The sequence below is a fragment of the Equus asinus genome, chromosome 7, assembly GCF_041296235.1.
Source record: "Equus asinus isolate D_3611 breed Donkey chromosome 7, EquAss-T2T_v2, whole genome shotgun sequence".
Classification (NCBI taxonomy): domain Eukaryota; kingdom Metazoa; phylum Chordata; class Mammalia; order Perissodactyla; family Equidae; genus Equus; species Equus asinus.
The window spans coordinates 67,963,869-67,984,265 of record NC_091796.1 but is presented as its reverse complement, the minus strand read 5'-3'; the positions used below and the strand labels follow the sequence as shown (position 1 = coordinate 67,984,265).

The window sequence follows — 20,397 nt, the reverse complement described above, 5'->3', positions numbered from 1 at the left end:
GAATATACAACTATGTACCAGGGAGCTTTGGGGAGAAAAAGGAAAAAAATAAAATCTTAAAAAAAAAAAAAAAGTAGCTGTCAACATCTTTAAAAAAAAAATGAAATATCTGTGAACTTTCTTAGCATTGTGCTTGCCATGTAGTAGATAACATGATCAATACCAATTTGCAGTTTGGAAGCTTTAACAATTCAGATATTTGACTCTGCGTCCTGTCCAGCATTAGATTGTTAGATGCTCAATATCCTAGTTGGGGCAGAAAACATAACGCTATGTTCTCATGGATGCCAACCTAATTTTTTTTACATAATGAGCTTTATGTACTGACCTTAGAAGACACTTTCTGTCCAAAAATAAAGGGCAGTCCTTGAATGGAACTATTTCAAACAGCAAAATAGTCAACATGCAAATTCTCCTCCATTACTCTTTAATGAAGACCAGATACAACATAGGTTGTGGAGCATTTCCAGAGAATACTCAATGTCCTAAAGAGTGTTACATTTTGTAAAATGTAGCAAAAGGGCTATTTTATCAAGGTACATTGCAGGAGGTCAAGATTTGGCAAAAGATGTTTGTGCCTCAGCAGATCTCCCCGTTTATATTTGGGTTAACATGTTCCCAGGGCATCCCAGTATCCTTTTTGCGGGGAAGTTCCTCCTGGCTCCAAACTTTACTGAGTACAGACCATTGGCCCCAAATCAGGGTGCTGAATGCTGAATTTTGATGTTTTTCTCCTGACCCATTATACTCCCAGGACTTCGATGGCCCGTCAAGACCCCCCGTCACTTTGAAAAGGTGTGTGGTGACCTTTGAGGACCTCCCAAAAAGATTCAGGAAGCTTCATATGTCTAAAGAAAGGTCAAGATGAAGGCTCTACTAATTTCAGTGAAAAAAATAAGCACCCTTGATACCCGGAGGGGTCAATCTTTGCAGTAATGAAGTTTATATTTGGTACAATGGGCCATCCCTACGATGTGTTCTGCGGTTAATCACAGTCTTGGTGTAGTCACCTTCCTAGGAGGGAATGCTAATGTAATACTCACTGTGTTTTCTGCTGTGGGCTGGGAATTATCAATAGGTCATAAATAAACTACCACCACATAGGAAAGACACTAAGATTATATATACTCCTACTACCTCCAATTACAGTAAGAGCAACAATTATAAGGTTGTACTCCTACAGCCACCCTAGGGAGAAAATGAGAGGAAAATGTTCCATTAGCTTAATGAAGAGAGCGCAGCAGAACTGCAGTCAAATTTTCTCACTCTTAGCACCTATGGTGTGCCCCAGCACACGAGGGAAGCTTGAGACGCAGGGGGACAATTAAACTTTCTGACAATTAGCCCCTGCAATGTATGTTCCTTGAACCCGAAGGAGACATTTCAAAGAATCACATTTACGTTTTTCTTACCTCTTGCCTATGAAATTTGAGAGAGTCATTTGCTTGTGGAAACGGAGAGAGTCAGGACGAAAAGTTTCTTCTACAGATGTCTGCAAATGATCGTTGCGGCCTTGCGGGAGAGCACACATGGCTGAATGGCACTGTTTGTAAAAGGGAGGGTTAAGAAAGACGAAAGTAGAGAAGTGCTCACACCAACGCAATTAGGAAAAAGGGGCCAGATCAATGTGACTTAAGTCAGCTTCAGTGTTAGCTGCGCTGGGGTGGGGAGACCACAAGAGGGGAAAAAACAGACGTGAGGCCTCTCCTTGCAAGTGCTGAAGAATCAGGTTTGCCTCCTGGAAAGCACTGTGTTAGAGAGACAGCAGATCTTCCGAGGCTGGCTGCCCTGTGCTCAGATTCTGGCGCCACCACTTAACCTCAGCAAACTCCACTTCTCCTCCTCTGCAAAACGGAGGTACGAACCCTCACAGGTTATTGGGAGGGTTAAAAGAGAAAATGCCTGGGACCAATCAACAAGAAGTCCTTAACAAATGACCGTTATTGTTACCTACGTTCAGAATCTGCCTCGAATACCGTGTGTTTGTGTGGCTTCCGTCGATATTTGTATGAGAAGGACTCCTCCTGAAGTTTCCTTCTGGAGGACAAGATTCAAACTGTGCTTGGTGGTTGTGAACAGTTTACTCAGTTTCATCTTAAGGAAAGGGAAAAACAAAAGCTATTTGTGGAATTTGGAGATGTAACTCTCAGAACTGTTCTGCAAATTACCCGTAAATGTATGGATAAACATGGGCAAATAATGGGACCCCATCATCCAGAGCATGAGGGGCTTTTGCTTGGGCCAGCTTCTCCACCCAGTGAAGCGGGACACTCACTGTGACCGCCCAGTCTGCTGGTGCTGTTGCTTCTTAGGGGCACGTCAACTCACCATTGAAAATGGGTGCTCTGTGGTCCAGAAGGCGCCGCCCATGCTGCGAGGAGGCCTCTGTGGGCAGGACAAAGCAGGTCTTAGATGAAGGTCAACTCCTCTTCCTGGGAGCTGGCTTAACCAAAGCTGCAGCTCCAGCGGAGGCCTCTTCATTTTATACCCCATGTCCTCTAGGGCACCAGTTGGCCTCAGTACCTCTGGGTCAGGACTGGTTCAACCCTGAACCCTCTCTCCCTACCCTTCCCTGGAGTTCACGCCTCCAAGAATTGGGCAACTTCTCAGTTTAAATCCTTAAAGCACCCTCAGAGGGGTTTCCTGGATGGCAAATTTCCAATCTCTGACTTCCAGGAATAGCTACTGATAGAAAGCTGGAAAGGAAAATGGCGAGTCAATGGCAGACTATCTTATTGAGAAATAGTATTCCCTGGGAGACAGTGTTTCAAGCACTATTTCCTTAGTGTCTGTGGATTTTGCTGGTGTTTCAGAAGGTAGTTCGCAATTGCAATTAGGCTTCAGGGGTCTTGTGAAATTACTGCAACTGTTTGAAAATCACTTAGTTTGTGTCAAGATATTGAGTTTGAGTAGAAGTGTTTGTCGAGTACACCTTCATCTGCCCTCGAGACATCTGCCGTCCTTGTGACAAGCAAGGTCACTTCTCTTTCCTGAATGGTGTGGATACCACTTTTCATAGCACTTGCTGCTGTTTTCCCACTTGCCACAAGCTTTACTCTTGCCCCTTACCGCCCCCCCCAGACTTCTATCACCATTATGCATTGGTACCCCGCTTCCACCCCCAAGAACTCTTCATCCTTCTTTCTTCTCTCTCCTTTTTTTTTTTTAACTCTAAAGAACTTATCACTACTGATATACTACACATTTTACTTATTTTCGTGAGTTGTTAACGTCTCTGAAGCAGAGCCCTAGGGTGTCGGACGCTGGAACACAGTTCAACAAAAACTGCAAGGGACAGTGCAATAGAGTCATTCATTCTCTATTGTATTACAGATCTTGGAGGAGGAGCACAGCAAGCTTTGAGGGGCCACGAGGGGAGGTCAAGGCAAGGTGCAGGCAGAGAGGCGGCAGGACCTGGGGCCGCAGGTGGAGCGCTTGGGGGTCCCCAGGCAAAGGCCAGAGTGGTCAATTCAAACCTAAAAGAGCGGGTTTTGGTCTTATCCAAGGGACACACAGGAGAAGGCCCTGGGAGATGGGGGACAGCACACATCTCCAGGGTCATTGGGGGTCATATCAGGAACTTAGATTTACTGGTGACTCTGTGGGCAAGCGCTCGAGAGAGGGGCTGGTGTCAGTCCAAGGCCCCGTGGGCAGCTCGGATGCCAAGGCACGATGGATGCCACACAAAATGGCTGCCAAGGCAGCAATACCATGGAGTGGCTTAGCTAAACTCTCAACACTTACGTCTTTCTTTTCTCTCTTCTTGGTACAGTATAAGCTCCATGAGGACAGAGGGGTTGCTTTATTCACTGCTGAATTCCCAGCACCTAATATAATGCCTGAACTTAGTAGATGCTGAATAAACAGCTGCTGAATGAAAGAAAAGTCTGTAGGTGGAATTTGTTAAAAATCTTTGTGTGTGTGACCCAACCAAGAAAATTCTGTAAGGGGAAGAATTTTGTAACTCCACAACTTGTCATCCTAACCATGAGCCCTATCATCATTGTCACCACCATCACTGTTTCCTATTATTAATAATTTGTCTCATCTCTTTCCCAAAATTATGTGGCCACAAATGATAAAAGTAGGGTTACATAAAATTTGGTTTATATAGACAACAGAAGCATAGAAGGTGATAGAGACCTCCGAGATCGTCGTCTTGCCTTGCTCCCATGTTTTTCAGATGAGGAAACTGACAGGAAACGATGTAATCATGATTGCACAGCTAATCGCACTGCCTGAATCTGGGGGCATTTTAGTTTTAGAACAGAAAATTCTTGTGACTTTATAAAAAGATTTGAAAACCTGTCCTCATCAGGATAGCAGCTCCCATAAGCATGCAGGCCCTAATTCCCCGTTTGCAATCTTGAGGTAATGATTTGGACTACGCCACTTTATTAGAGTGGACCATGTGAGCGGGATGAGTAGGGAGTGGTTGCCGCGCTGTGATTTGAGAGGTAATATGGAGGCCCTGTAACCCAAAATACAGAACACTCTCAGTGTCCAAAATTCCACCGTTGGCCTTTATGCTAAGCTTTACTTACTCTGCAATCTTACTTGAAAAGCAAATCCTCTGAATGGCCAAACACACAAGGTCCCTAATACTTTAGTGGGGACAGAAACTCTGAAGTAATCTCAGAAATCTAGGAGCACAGGAGCCCCGAGATTCTAGAATTGGGGAAGGAACAGAGTGGAGACAAGGAATGTGTTCACAGATGAAGCAAAAATGGCGAGGGTGTACTGCCCACCTAAGGCCAGCTCTGCGTTGCCTCTGCAGTTAAATGGGTAAAAAAGAAAAAAAAAAAAGAAAAGCCTTTATGGTGAATGGTGGGATATGATGCAGAACTAATCATGTTGTACAATGGCCCTGGGAACAGTGAGACACAGTTATTTAACAATTGTTAATTTTACTAAGAGATAGCATCCTTGGATCTCCTTCTCACTAAGTGAATATTGATGAACATGCACAGTGAACTTGAGACTGGTGTGGTACATCTCTGGATGTTTCTGCAGTTAAGGTATTTGGCACAAAACAAAGCACGTTTTGGGGGTAAAGATGAAATGAGAGTGTGCAGTGATGTGTCGAGCGCTAGGTGGTCCCTTCCTGATGCAGGCAATGAGGGGATGCATTGTCTGTAGAGAAGCTAAACCTGATACTAAGACTGACCAACAATTGGTCTGCTTTTTATTGTCATGCGCCAACAATTCTAAATAATGTTAGAGGAACCAATCCTCTCCCAAACCATCTCGTTTGTCTAAATTCTAAACAACAACTGTGATTATTGTTGAGATGAAATAAAATATATGAAAGCTTCAAATTAGCACATTTTGATAACTTATCCTTTAATAAACAATGTACCCTGCATGTAAGTTAATTTGGAGCATTCCCAGTTGTACTGTTGGCCCCATGCATGGACTAGGCTGCACCCATTCCTTTCCAGAGTAACGACAGTTGAGGAGTGTTGACGATCGCTTCGAAGGCAGTTTCTATCTCCAAACTTTGTGGTCCTACATAATCCTGCGCTTAAACACTGTACTTGAAATTAACAATTTAGAACAGTGATTCTAAATATGAAGAAACAGAACTTGAGTTACTTCAATTCAGTCACTCCGGGTAGTTTTTATTACAATAGTGAAACAGCGTGCTAACCCTGAGGTGTAATGTGTTTGCTTGAGAAGTGTAAATTGTATTTTAAACATCAAATCTTTTACTAAATTTGAATAATATTCCTTTTTATTGCTAATCATTTGTTTTAAACTAAAGAATAACCCAAGAAAATATAACATTACATCAGTGGTATGACTTAGTTGTCTAAATTATACTTCTTGCAGATGTTTTGGTTTTTATTAAAATTCACTTAGTTACTGTAATGTGATTATTCATTACTGTGACAGATCAATACGTAGGTATAAATTCACCCCTTTTAAAGTGCATTAATGTGATTTATAAGTATTAGTCTATTTTTCTTTATTTGTTCTGTAATAAATATTTCATTTTGTATACAAATACAAAACATAATACATGGTATATTCAACAAAGGAAAGTTTTCACTATCTGCACTCTTTTTCTGGCCATCATTCTCATTCCTTTCACGATTATTACTGAAAATAATTTTTTCCTATGGAGGTGATGGGTGTTAAAAAATAATCCCCTCCAGGTGTCAAATACTGTAGTTATGCCCCTAATGCCTACACTGACGCTACACTGAGCCTTCTACTAGGATGTCTAGTAACTAGCTGCAGCTTTGCAAGCATGCGTTGCACTTTGGTTGATTTTTTCCAGTGATTTCTAAGCCAATGAGCTATAGAAGAACAATTTGAGTTCTATTTCTAACTCCATCAGAAGATAAGAATACTTATTATTGTAATTACTTTGTCTTTACTAGTTAAATTAACATTCAGCTATTGAGGTTGCTGTGCAATGTATATTATTTCCCTATTGTGTGCTCAGAGCAGTCTTGTCACAGTAACAGCATGCTAGCATGAAAGCCTCAAAACAAATAGGTAAATACACGCCTTTTAGGAATTAAAATGGGGTAATTATGTCAGTCTTACTGCATTTGTGGGTGAATAGCTAAAAACAGTTGAAGTAAAAATGTCAGGAAATATTTAATATTAAATACAAATAATCACAAGATTGTCATAAGAATGAGAATGAGCTACAAAACATAATTTTTAGTTTCTCTTGAAAGAGTATCCAAATTGGAATATGAAAACACAGGCACAAATATTCTTATTTTCCCTTTATTTTAAGTAGCCCCAGTCCTCTACACTGCAGGTACAATTGCTAGAATTTTCCTGTCAAAATAGATCTTTGCTATAAAAGACCACGAAATTATTTTTATTTTAAAAATTTATCTTTATGCTTTATACAAACAGAACCAAAATAAATCCTGAGATTGAAAATATTTTGGCTTCCTAGAAACACGTAGGATTATTTCTTGCGGGGCAAACTTTATTATGGAGATTCGTTTAAAAACAAACTCCAGAACTTGCAACTGCGCCTCAGAATAGTCTCTTTGGTTAACTGCACAGTCATCCCAGTGATTCTGCCATTGTGCCAGATCTTTCTGGAATTCCTTTTCCTTGTGAATGGCCTTCAAGTTGTGTGGCATATTCTTCCAAATATTTGATTTTTAAAAATTGAGCCCCATGAATATAAGATGCTTAAGACAAAGCGGTTTTTATTTAAAAAGGAGAGGCAATTGCAGGCTCATTTTTCTTGTGTAACTTCTAAATTAGCTTTGAAGGCTTTTGCAAACAGAAATCCCCTAAATATTTTCCAGCTTCACTAGAATCATCTCCAGGGGATACTGATTTGAAAGACAATGTGCGTTTGAACACATGGACTGGTAGAGTTGATAGTGATGTGAGTCTCATTTTTAAAAAACGGTCAAATGAATTCTAATGACTTCTGACGTAAAGCAACAATCAATGGCATAACTAAGTTAGCTGTGTTTGAACAAGAATGAAACGCTTAAAGTTAGAAGTCAACAGGGAAGTCTGACATAATCAGTTTCAGGATCATATTAAATTTTCTCCTATCTTTTCCTCTTAAATTTTGCCTAGAACATTATTGATGGTGAATTAATGACATTATTTTGCACATATTCTTGATCTTGTTTTAAAAATGGTTTGAGGAAACTAACAATAAAGGATATAATAGTACGTATAATAGTATAACATTAAGAAAGATCAAAATAATAGAATAGTGTAGTACAATAGGATACAAGAGGATAAAAATTTAGATAAACTGAAGCAAAGGGAAGGTAAAGACAGAATAGTAGAATGAGTACAACACAAAAATAACCAAAAATGTATATGAAAAAGCTCTGGCAAAGGTCAAATAAAAGTCAAAATGTCAGCTCTCAGCTTTTAGTTACCAAAGCAGAGAGGAAAATTGTGTTACAAGTATATATGTGTGTGTCAGTTCATTTTGTGTGCGTGTGTGTGTGTGTAGCAGAAGTGGTGGGCCGGTTAGCTTAACTAGATGAAAATCTAAATCTGACTTTGCCATTAACATAAAGTTTTAATTTCTCTGTGCTGCAGTAAATGTGGGGATTTAATATTTCACTTTTCCCCACTTTGGGAGCACATTACAAAAAATAAATAAATAATTAGAGTGTTAAAAATGGTGCCCTACTTCCAGTTCATAAGTCATGAAGAAACTAGAAACAGCTGATATTATTTAAGGGAGAGTCAAAGGGAATAAACGAGCCTCACTCCCGTACCAGTCTCTTTATATGTGCTATGCATGTAATTCATCCACGAGTCTTAGAAAGTGAGATTCCGATTTTACAAATGAGGACCCTGGGCTCAAGGTTTCTTTAAACAGAGATGGTATTTGAACTGCGCCTGCCTAACCTGAAAGCCAGTGTCTTCTCCACCGACTGCACTGCTTCCTAACCCCTCCGAGGGCTTTACTGAACAACCATCTGAGGTAGCATAATGGAGGGTTTTCCCTAAGCATCAATCTTTGATTTTCAAAAAGGCCCAAGATAACTTCTGTGCACTCATTTGAGTTTCAACCTTTCTATTAGCCATTTACCACCCTATTATTTACTCAATGTTTTTCTTTATATGAATTGATCTTTAAATTTAAGGAGGAAAGTTTATATCACTATTAAAAATGTTAAATCAGTGGGTTTGCTAGACATGGAAAGAAATATAAAGAGAAATAACTATCAAAGATGTGAGTTCAGGGGCTGGCCCGGTGGCGCAGCGGTTAAGGTCACACGATCTGCTTGGCGGCCCAGGGTTCAATGGTTCGGATCCCAGGTGTAGACATGGCACCGCTTGGCAAGCCATGCTGTGGTAGGCATCCCATGTATAAAGTGGAGGAAGATGGGCACGGATGTTAGCTCAGGGCCAGCCTTCCACAGCAAAAAGAGGGGGATTGGCAGTAGTTAGCTCAGGGCTAATCTTCCTCAAAAAAAAAAAAAAAAAAAAAAAGATGCGAGTTCATGCAGCGCCTAGGAAGCTCTCAGGCACCACCAACTGAGCATCCCAAGGGACCATCCTGTGCAGGACTGGGACGTTAGGAAGCTCCTCCCTTCCTCAGGGGCAGGGGAGTGGTCTTCAGTAGGAGTTTCCCGAAGGGTTGTGTAGGTGTGGAGGTTATCCCCGAGGGTTGCGTAGGTGTGGAGGTTATCGTGTCGGTCACTCTTCCACTTTCAGACCTCAGAGAGGCATGGTATTGTGGTAGAGACCCAGCCCTAGGGAAGACGAGGGGACATGCCCTTTGCTATTAGAAAGCGGCAGCTGCAGCTTAGAGTACTTTATTCAGCGGAGCTAATTTGGGCAAAAGGGCAGGTAGAAGAAAAAACAAATGACCCTATTCTGTGAGAAGAGAACAAATTATTTTCAACTTTTTTTAGCACTACTAAGATTTAAACGCCCTTGTTCTGAAACTTCAAATTTCCAGGAAGCTAAATTTGACAAATCAGATAATGTCATTAAATCAATGTCAATCTGACATTTAAAAAACATTTGTTGTCAATTAAATCATTTTTCTATTATTTTTATAAAAAATATTTTGAGAAAATCCAAGAGATAACAGCTGGTACTTAAAGCATTTCTATATCTTTCAGAGTGTGAATTCTGGGAAATCAAGCATTTAGTTTAATCTTTACATTTTTTCCTAGAGCCTAGCATAGCATATTGTCTGATAAATATGTGTCAGAATATTCTGAATGGATTTATTTCCTTACCAGACATCAAACTCAGGTTTAATTAGTGGTTCATCTTATGAAGAAATGACTTCCACATGTAGCAAATAGTTATGAATGGCACAGACTATTTCTTGGACAATATAAAGCAAAGCCTTGCAGACGTTAATTGAGCTCTATTAATAGTTTGTGGGTTACTACCACATTTGTTCAATGTTCCTGTTGATGAATTTTATTTTTGTTCAGTCCCACTTTTGGCAGAATATGACTTTTTCCCCAAGCCTTATAACATGTGAATTTTGAGTAAATGTCTTTCCATGAATAATGATGAAGTTTAACACCTCAGCAAACTTTATAAAACACTTAGACCTACTCAATTCTACCATTTTATTAACTTAACTATTTAGCCATTTTGTTAACTCAAAGGACCCATTCAAGCAACGAAGTAGGCATTCCTGCAATATAATGTACAGTGGAACATTCAAAACCAAGACCAAGTGGAGAATTCATATAATTTTGATAATCTGGAGGCATAACTATTTAATCATAGGCAGAGACAGTTGCATGAAAAGGTCATTTCTTAATCTTTGATTTAGAATGAAATGAACATGAATTGAATACCTATGCATTTAGAACTTGGTATCACTCAATGCTCACAATAACCCAATGAGGCTAGGAGGAAAGTGAAGACCACAGAGTTCAATTAATTTATCCAGGACTCCCCAGCTTGCAAATGGCAGAGCTGTGATTTGAAATCAGGTCTGCATGACCATCAAAGATTGTATATTTCCTCTATACCACTCTGCCTTTATGGTTAATGAAAATGTTCAAAATAAGCACTTGGAATTCTTGGATACTGGCAACTCTATTGCATCAGGATACAGGAATCACTGAAAGCTGTGGAGTTACTGGGCGAGGGGAGTCATAGCATATCAGGTCAATATTACATCGAACAAAGTCAGGATAGACTGGCGAATGGTGCGGAGCTCACAAAGCCCTTGTAGAGCGAGTTCCAGAAGGGAATTTCTAAGATGGGAGTGCCAAATGCTTTAAGGTTCACTGAAGCGTAACTGCAAAGAATGTGTCCTATGACGGGCAGCATCTGCAGGCCTCAGCTGTTGCTAGTCTAACAGGTTGAGCAAAGCTCTGCACAGTGTGTCTGAAGAGAAGTGTCATAAATGGTGACAAATTCTCTGAATAGTGCTAGACACGGGAATCACAGGGCAGAATCCATCTGTGCTGAACACAACCTGAATCACTGTTTGCACAATGGCCTTTTTATACGCACATGCAAAACCATACACTCAAACATCATTGATTTTAGGTGGGTGGGATAATCTGCTTTATTACATATTTAACATTTTGCTACTTCATTGAATCAAGACTAAGCTTCTTTTGTGTTACTGTGGCACTGGGAATACAAAGATGCGAAGGCGAATGTCGTTGTCCTCAAGAAGTTCAAAATGTTGGTGTGGGAGGTGGGGGTAAGATTTGCACAACTAATATGTGAGACCAGTGCTCTAGAGCTTGCATTTCTCTTGTTTTAGTTACACACCCACACACACATACACGTTTGTATATATTCAAATGAAACAAGCCTAGGAATGTGTTCCAAGGTAGTTCTACTGTATGTGAACTGTCCTAAAGAAAAATTTAGCTTATCAATTGACTAAGTATAATATATATTAGCATATCAACAGATAAATTATCAATTGACTAAGTATAATATATATTAGCATATCAACAGATAAATTATCAATTGACTAAGTATAATAAATATTAGCATATCAACAGATAAATTATCAATTGACTAAGTATAATATATATTAGCATATCAACAGATTATATAAGTTCACTTATATCTTCTTTATAGTCCTATTTATACATCATTATATTTTCTTCATGAATAATGCAAATAAATCTCATACTAGCACATGTACATGAATTCAATGTTATCGAGCAAGGGAGGCCGAAAGGGGAAACCAAAAGTGGGGGAGTGTGTACTAGGCATGTAGGAGTGCTTTTCTATTTGTGTGTCTATTACGGCGGAAATTAAATATAGTAACAATCACTTTCCTTAGAAATTTATACTTATCTACATATCCAAATCTCAGACATTTGGAAGCAAAAACTTTTCCCTTGCATGTATATACTTACGATATTAGATGTTCAGGTTTCTAGGATTCTGTTTGTCAGAGAGATAGACCTACAGAGATAATAATGTTGCCCTGGGGATGCTCTTCTTTGCTTTGTATGCCTGGTGAACTTCAACCATCACCTCTTCAGACAATTTCTGTATTAACAATGTATGGAAGTAATCTTCCATATTGCAATGTTAACACATTGTAAGAGCTACAATGTACCATTCAAAATCAGGTGCTATTCTTTGTCTTTGTGTCTAGCTCTGGAGTGGCATATAACAGGAGCACAATAAAAGTTTAACATTAATTATGAGTTTTTATTGACTAAGTTAAGGTCTCCATTTCAATTAGATTACTCAGCAGTTCTTAATTCCAAGTCATACACTATGTTCAATCTTGTTTAGACCTTTAATATTAAATAAAATGGCATGTGCTATTTTAATATGAGGGAAATACACATCATGGGCACAAAGCCATTGATAACAACATTGGTTAAGTCCTCTTGCTGCTATCAGTTAGCAAGCTACAAGCGTCGCTACCCCCTTCTGATTACTCCCTTAGCAAAAGCAGAGTTAGAGGCTTGGCGTTTGCTTTATTTTAGATTCAAAAAAATTTTTTTAGATTATGGACAAAGATTAAAGTTCTTTAAGAAAATGTTAAAATATTCATTTTAAATGTAAACTTATATACAGTAATTCATAACTTTTAAATAATTTTATTAATTCTACACTTTAGTAAATATATATTGCTCTGTAAATGTACATTATAGAAATGGTAAATAATAGAATATCTGGCTAAGAGTTTCTCAAGAGCCTCTATAGCATTAGCTAATAATCTTTGCTAATCATGATAGATAAGATTTTTAGGCTGAATTATGGAAGACTGACAACTCGTCCTATTGGTGAATCTAAGAAAAGAGATCTTCACAAATTAATCAATCCCTAGGAGACTGCAGAAGGCTGTGTTGTATTCAATAGCACCTGCTGAAAGACCAAGTAAAACATGGCGCTTTAATCTCTGTTAGACACTAGACTTCTACTTCTAAAATATAGAAGTCATTAAATTGCTCATTTTAGACAGGCGAAAGCTAAAATTCTTTTTGAATTTTTAATTATTGACTATCCTCCTATTTTACCAGTATATATATAATACCTATTAAAACTTAAAATGCCTGATTGGCATGCCTTTTTTCAATTGCTCTCTTGCCTATTCTCAATTCAGTTTTTAGGAAGTAGTTCAAGATAATTGTAGCTCATGAAAACTCTCCCAATTACCAAGCTATTTCTCCAACGCACATAGTAGATACTCAATTACACACTCACTTCAGTAATTTCACAATTGTTTTCATTTTTGTTTGATTATTTTCAGCTTGTTATTTTTTATGCATTGTAGTTTCTGAGAGGAAAGTTATATAAAGCATTTGCAAGTAATTGGCAGCTATATTTAAGCAAATGAGTCCTTTAAAAATTTTTTTATGGGATACGTTTCCTAGAGACAAAAATCTTTAAAAGACAAAGTCGAGTCTGATACTTAAGTATTTTGAAGTAAGATAATTCAGAAGCTTAAGTTAAACGTCATTTATTTTAAATGTACAAATGACTTATTTTTATCACTCATGCACTGTAATAGTCAGAACAGCAGGTTGAAGATGCAACGAATATGCTTTGAACACTTCAAGAAACACAATGCAAACATTCACTTTAATAATGTTTCCTTTGTTAATGCAAAACTGAGTGCATTTTTTCCTCGCCTCTGGCTGAGCCATGACTAGCTGAGTAGCAACAGCAGAGTGCAGAAAGAATTTTTCAACAGCAATTTGCTTGTTCTAATTTACTTTTCAAGGTTGACGATCAGGATCATTATGGTGCTTGCAAAAAGATCTATTTCTATTAATTTGATCCAGTCATTCCTCTTGTTCTCATCATATTTAGTTTCTCTGGCAGCTTTAAGTGAATCAGAAGTGCCACCGGTGCTCGAGTTCCATAGCTTTATAGGCAAAGTGAATTCCTATATCCTTTAGAAACAAATCTGTTACACCCGTTGAGAAAGTATGGGTACACTGAAATGAGTGACTCAGATATGAAACCTTAGCCTTTTGCTCTTCAAATAGAAATACTCTTTCTAGTTAGATCTATGCAACAGTAACACCACAGCATTATTTGTTTAATTCGAACTCTGTTTAAATAAAGAAATTCTAAGAAGGCTTGCTTTTTATTTTTTTTATTTATTTATTTTTTTTTTAAGATTTTATTTTTCCTTTTTCTCCCCAAAGCCCCCCGGTACATAGTTGTATATTCTTCGTTGTGGGTCCTTCTAGTTGTGGCATGTGGGACGCTGCCTCAGCGTGGTCTGATGAGCAGTGCCATGTCCGCGCCCAGGATTCGAACCAACAAAACACTGGGCCGCCTGCAGCGGAGCGCACGAACTTAACCACTCGGCCACGGGGCCAGCCCCAGAAGGCTTGCTTTTTAGCTTGAACACAAACATCACTCATCAACAGGATCAAGAAATAGAAATCTTACATAATTTTAAAATTTTATATGACACATACTGAAAAAGTAAGGCTTATTACAAAAATAAGGCTTATTCCATTACACTCTAAAAATGTAACGGAAAATTATCAAGTTATTCTCCACATTTTCAATAAATTTCAAAATAACTAAATGGTGTCTCAATCCCCTTTCTGTGAGAATGTGTATTAGTTCCAATGTATATAGTTCCAACATTTAAACAGCCCCAGCTAAGTGATTTGGAAAATTCAATGGTATTACATTCTTCACACTAAACACAACTGTAAAACTGGCAAAGAAGATAAACTCTTGCTTCAATCACTGGTAAATCAGCAAAGTTAAAAATATAAATAAAATGGATCACACTTATGGAGGCTATGCTTCTAAAAGGGAAAAATCACAAGGTTTAAAAATATAGTCATTAGTTATCTCTTTAAAACCTGCAGAGGGCACTCAAGTCCCTTGAAAGAAAAAGTAAAATTTTAACAGGGATAACAATAATTTTTTATTTTTCATTTTTATTATTAGTAGTGTGTTAGCTAAACAATTATCTTTTTTACAGGAACTACTATTTAAAAAGAAGATAGTTAAAGTAAACACACAGTTTGACTTTAAATGTTTAACGGATTATTAAGATACACAAATTTTCACTCCTACTGGAGAAACAATTCAGCAGGTGGTTTCCATCCCAAAGCATCCATCAATCTGTAAATACCGTGCATCATACATTAACACCACACTGCCAACAATTACACAGGGATGAGCCAGTGCCTTAGAGAAATCAACCCGGACCTCAGAGTAACCTGCTTACAAGGCAGTAAACTAGTAATACAGACAAGGCATTGCACTGCTCCAGGCTATATTATCATAGCCATAAAACAGGTGATGAAAAAAATTAGGAGCTAGTTGAAAAGCCTTTAGCGCATAAGAGTTGTAACTATTTTGTAAGAGTAATCTCATGAGTTCTTCGGCAGTTTTCATTTTAATGAACTTCTTCATTACCATTAAATAACATTGTGTTTGGAGGGAAGATATTTGAATATCTGACTTTAAATATTTGTCTTCCTTTGACATGATACTGAAGTATTTCATAGGGAAACCCACCAAGTCAGACACACTAACCTATTACATAAATATACACATGGGGGCCGGCCGGGTGGCATAGTGGTTAAGTTTGCATGCTCTGCTTCTGGGAGCCCTGGGTTTGTGGGTTTGGATCCCAGGCGTGGATCTACACATTGCTCATCAAGCCATGCTGTGGTGGTATCCCACATGCAAAGTGGAGGAAGACTGGCACAGATGTTAGCTCAGGGCTAATTTTCAAGCAAAAAGAGGAAGATTTCCAACAGATGTTAGCTCAGGGCCAATCTTCCATACCAAAAACAAAAATAAAAAAAAAAAACAAAGTAGGGGCCAGCCCTGTGGCACAGTGGTTAAGTTCACATGTTCCGCTTCTCAGTGGCCCGTGGTTCGCTGGTTCAGAGCCCGGGTGCAGACATGGCACCGCTTGGCAAAAGCCATGCCTTGGTAGGCGTCCCATATATAATGTAGAGGAAGATGGGCATGGATGTTAGCTCAGGGCCAGTCTTCCTCAGCAAAAAGAGGAGGATTGGCAGTAGTTAGCTCAGGGTTAATCTTCCCCCCCCACAAAACCCCCCAAATCTGTACATACATGTTTTATATAGATTCTTTCTCTATGGAGTATTTCAAAACATACTGCAACATTTTATTAACTAAATATTTACTGCATAGAGTAATTATTAAAAATACTAGTTTCTTAGCAATAGAGCCAAGGGATCCTGCTTTCCATCTTAGACTTTTTCTGATCCTCAAGTTTGCTGTGGTTGAGTAACTTGCTATCAAAGATCTTAGAAACAGTTTGGTTACTAAATTGAAACTAGAGAGGCTGGTTTGGCACCAATATAACTTAGACAGGCACTTCTTTGAGTCATTGTTTCAATTTAGAAATTGGATCACAAACAGTTTGAGCCAAAAAATGAAAATAAAAAAATTATCTAAATAACTTGTACTGCAAACTGCTACTAGAATAATGAACTATAAAGCACTTAAAAATGCTTTGTCTAGGGGCTGGCCCCGTGGCCGAGTGGTTAAGTTCGCGCGCTCCGCTGCAGGCGGCCCAGTGTTTCGTTAGTTCGAATCCTGGGCGCGGACATGGCACTGCTCATCAGACCACGCTGAGGCAGCGTCCCACATGCCACAACTAGAAGAACCCACAATGAAGAATACACAACTATGTACCGGGGGGTTTTGGGGAGAAAAAGGAAAAAATAAAATCTTAAAAAAAAAAAATGCTTTGTCTATAATAAAATTAATTATTATTAATTTTAATATTTAAAAACAAATTTTGTTACAAATCAGTTTCTTTTTTTAAGGGTTTGAAATATACTTGAGGAATAAATTCCTAAATTTGACATCTTGCAAGATAAATACTGACATTGATATTAACAATGGTTTAAAAGAGAATTCTTTGAGAAGCCTAGCATGAAACACTTCTTAAAATTTATTCTTATAATACTGTGTAAAACTCCATATAATATTTCAAAGTTTAAAATTATGGAAGTGGTACCCAGTTAAATGAGAAAAAGGCAGAAAAAGTAGTATGCAATACTCTGGAAAATGGTTATTTTGATAATTTAAAATAATTACTCTGAAGTATTTTTGTAAGGCATCATTTACCTTTCTTTATGAAAAAAGTCTTCATTCTAAAAATGAATGCAATTATTCTTATAATGGGAACATAACAAGCTCCTTTTCCTCAAAAAAGGACAAAGTTAACAAACAAAGCTTTGGGATCAGAAGTTTTAAGACGAATAATTGTGTATTAGAATATGTTTTCCCCAATGGGATTTCTTTACCACATAGCATGACATTTTTTAATGGGGGATGGTGGGGAAAAATCTTGTAGTTTAATAAAACAGAAGTTGTAGCCACTGCTTTAATTTTGGGGTTATCTCAGGGCCAGTAAGCATACAGTCCAGTACATGAAACAAAACCAGAAGATATACTTAGAATGTAGTCTTTGTTTCTTCTTTCTTCAAAGCCTATGTTTCCTAAAATCATTGTTAGGCAAAGCAAAAAGAAATGTTTGTTCTATTACGTAAGAAATAAACTTCATTTGGTATTCAATTGACTTTCTAACTTAGCAGACAGGACTTTACATCTTCAAATACTGAAAATAAATTGCATTCTTGGCCCTTGCTTTAAAAGGTTAGAGAGAATAAACGCACACCCTGGTAGTGTTCTAGTGATCTCCCTAATCTCAGTTGCACTTTGTCAGAACGAGGTAACTGGTAGTTAAGTGAAATACCCTAGATCAAAGGGGGATTAATCACCAACTGAATCCTTGCTGAATAAACCTGTCATTCAAGAAAATTATTTCCACTGAACTTAGCAGAGGATTGAAGGTATTTGCATAACAGGGACCAACGTACTTCAGCCAGGTTAAAAGGTTCAGAATTCATCCCATGTTTAGCTTTTTGCCTCCTTTTCCTTTCAGCAGCCCGGTACAATGGTTTCTAATCTGATAATACAGCTAACTATCTAAATGATGTCAGGACAGGAAAGTATTGCAAAGTTTGGATGAGGGATGGATCAATTTCACTTTCAGTAACTCCTAAATCTGATTTGTTGGAATTTAAGATGTAATCCTAAAAAAGTCCCTTAAACCTGAGGACTGTTTATTAACATCCCTTTTCTGACCTTTGTCTTAGAAACAACCATTCTGCTGTGGCAGCAGTCGCCACAGAGGCTCTGGATGGTGACTCGCCCTCCCTGCGTCTCTGGGGTGCTGCAGGAGTCTACGAAGGTCAATAAAGCAGTTTGAAATACTAAAAAAAGAACACAAGGAAAATGTGAGCAGTTGTTACTATGTATAAAGTTGTGCTTTGAAAGATCTTAAATCATACAATGTAAAAAGCACAATAATTTTAAGTCTTTATATTGAGTTGGTGTGAAAAAATTAAATTTTATAAGACGGACTAATTTTAATGAAAAAAAATTTTTTTTAAACAAATAATTCTCCTAAGAATTTCCAACAAGGCTATTTACTTCAATCTTGACATTTGAACCAATTACTGAAAAAGTAAAAAATGCCCACTAGTGTAAGGGTATTGCTGGTTTTAAAAATATTGTTTAGTAACAAATGAAGAAAAGAAGGGTTTTACCAAATTATGAACCATTTTTTCTGGAGACCATTTTCAGAAATTTAACACTTTCTGTACCTTTTGGGTCTACTGAAGTATAATTACCCATAGGATAGACATCAGATTTCCTAATCATATTTAGGCACTGAAAGGGAATTTAGCAATTTTGCATCTCGAGTAGGTCTGACACCACCCACATCTTTAACTGGAAGTAGGTGCTCATATTCACCGCAAACGCAAAGCATCTTTCAAGTTAAAAAATGCAAAGAATAGTTATCAAAGAAATGAATAAAATCCATAGTGAGATAATTTTTTAGAAAATGATTGAAGTTTTAACCCAAGAAAGGACTCTTAGAGTGTCTTATAGCTTAGAATAAGAACATGTCAATCACGATTAAGCTTCTGGAATTGGAATCCCTTTGAAATGCAGCTGTTTCTTCTTTAATTGTGGCAGCGGACTCTGAAGAAAAGAAAGGTCCAGCCTTAAAGATGAGTAGGGAATACAAAATAGCTCAGGATTAGTTGTGGAGTTCAAAGGTCGCTAATTACACTAAGGAGTTCCCAGACACAGGGAAAACATTAAACAGGTCACCTACCAAACGGGAAACAGACTTTGTCTTCAGAAATTATCCTGAAGTGACAGGTTTCTAGACAAAATCAAAAGATCGCAGTGTGCCCAGCTGATCTCAACGGGATAAAAACATGACTTGGTTTTAGTTCTGTAGTGTTATGTTAGAATGGAATGGCCACAGATGGCATCAGGTTCCCCATCAGCCCTCTACTTTTCCAGTCTCCCTAGATTTTCCTCAGGTTTCTAGAAATGTCAAATCAAAGTTCCACTGGTTTTTCTGATTGCTTATAAAGTTTTCCCCAGGGGATTATTATATTGACTTTCTGCCTACTCACTAGATAAATGCCTCTTGCCTATCCTTAGTGTTCTTCGCTGAACATTTATACAATCAAGATGCCCAAATGGCTCCATTAATATGAACATAAGTTAAATGTTAAGCTTTCCTTGAGTTTAAGAGAGATCAAATAACTTAAGGGAAATTATTTTTTTCTTCTTTCAAAAGGAAAATTTTTACTACTGATTATCTATGATTAAGCTAGAATAAGTTAAAGTCCTGATCTGGCAGTTATTGTATTTTTTTTTTGTTACTTGGGAAAATTTTGAATATAGGACATTATGCCATGATAATCCCTTGCTGAAACTAAGAGTTTATAATGAGTAGGATTGACCTTAATTAAAAAATCATATTTCAAACCCTAAATTTATATGCAATATCCCTTCAAACTATCATAGCTCTCTTTCAAGAAGTTAGCAGCTTGTTCTATGCTTTTCCTTAGGAGACTCATTAAAAAATAGAAACCAAGAGATAATTTAATTGAATAGGAATCTGCAAAGCATATTTTTATAATGCTTCTAATTCTGTAAGAAGAAAGCTGACATGGATTAAGTCTTGAGGAACCTTGAGATTTCATCTTTTCTTGATGGTCACGTAAAGTCCAACTTGACAATGAACTGCTTTCAAAACAGGAGACTCACATTTGTAAAGACAGGTAGAGAATAAAGAGTATGACTGGATGGTTCCTGAAGAAACCAAGAGAATGCTAATAAGACAAATTAAAAGAAAATATGCTACATGAGACTGAAATAAGATTAAATGATACTCTCTACACATAGAATGGCTTTTAAATTTTGACCTGAATTCATTTATTAATGATTTTCAATATAATAATACAGGAAAAAACCAATATTATACCTAAGTTTATCTTCAAAAATTTGGCTGCAGACATTAAGTGATCACAAAACACTACGCTCATCTTCTGAAGGTATACCCCCGCTCTCAACATGCCTACTGACATCTTAAGCAAAATGTTACTGTGGCATATTAATAAGCTTACCAGAAAAGTA

The 20,397-nt window shown here is 37.7% G+C and overlaps 1 protein-coding gene across 3 annotated transcripts in view; it reads right to left on the bottom strand.

Moving 5' to 3' along the window:
* Positions 1-1,393: 1,393 nt before the first annotated feature.
* AP5M1 (adaptor related protein complex 5 subunit mu 1) overlaps positions 1,394-20,397 on the bottom strand; it is a 44,906-nt gene continuing 25,902 nt past the window's right edge. The window contains exons 9-10 of one of the 3 annotated variants that reach the window (XM_070513679.1): positions 2,329-2,385; positions 1,394-1,543 (exon numbers count right to left, since the gene is read on the bottom strand). In XM_070513679.1, the coding sequence (XP_070369780.1) occupies positions 1,409-1,543; positions 2,329-2,385 (192 nt within the window). In that variant the 3' untranslated portion in view covers positions 1,394-1,408. Of the gene's footprint in view, positions 1,544-2,328; positions 2,386-16,711; positions 20,094-20,397 lie in introns of those variants that run through there. The other 2 variants (XM_014850722.3, XM_044773640.2) reach the window with 2 other exon arrangements.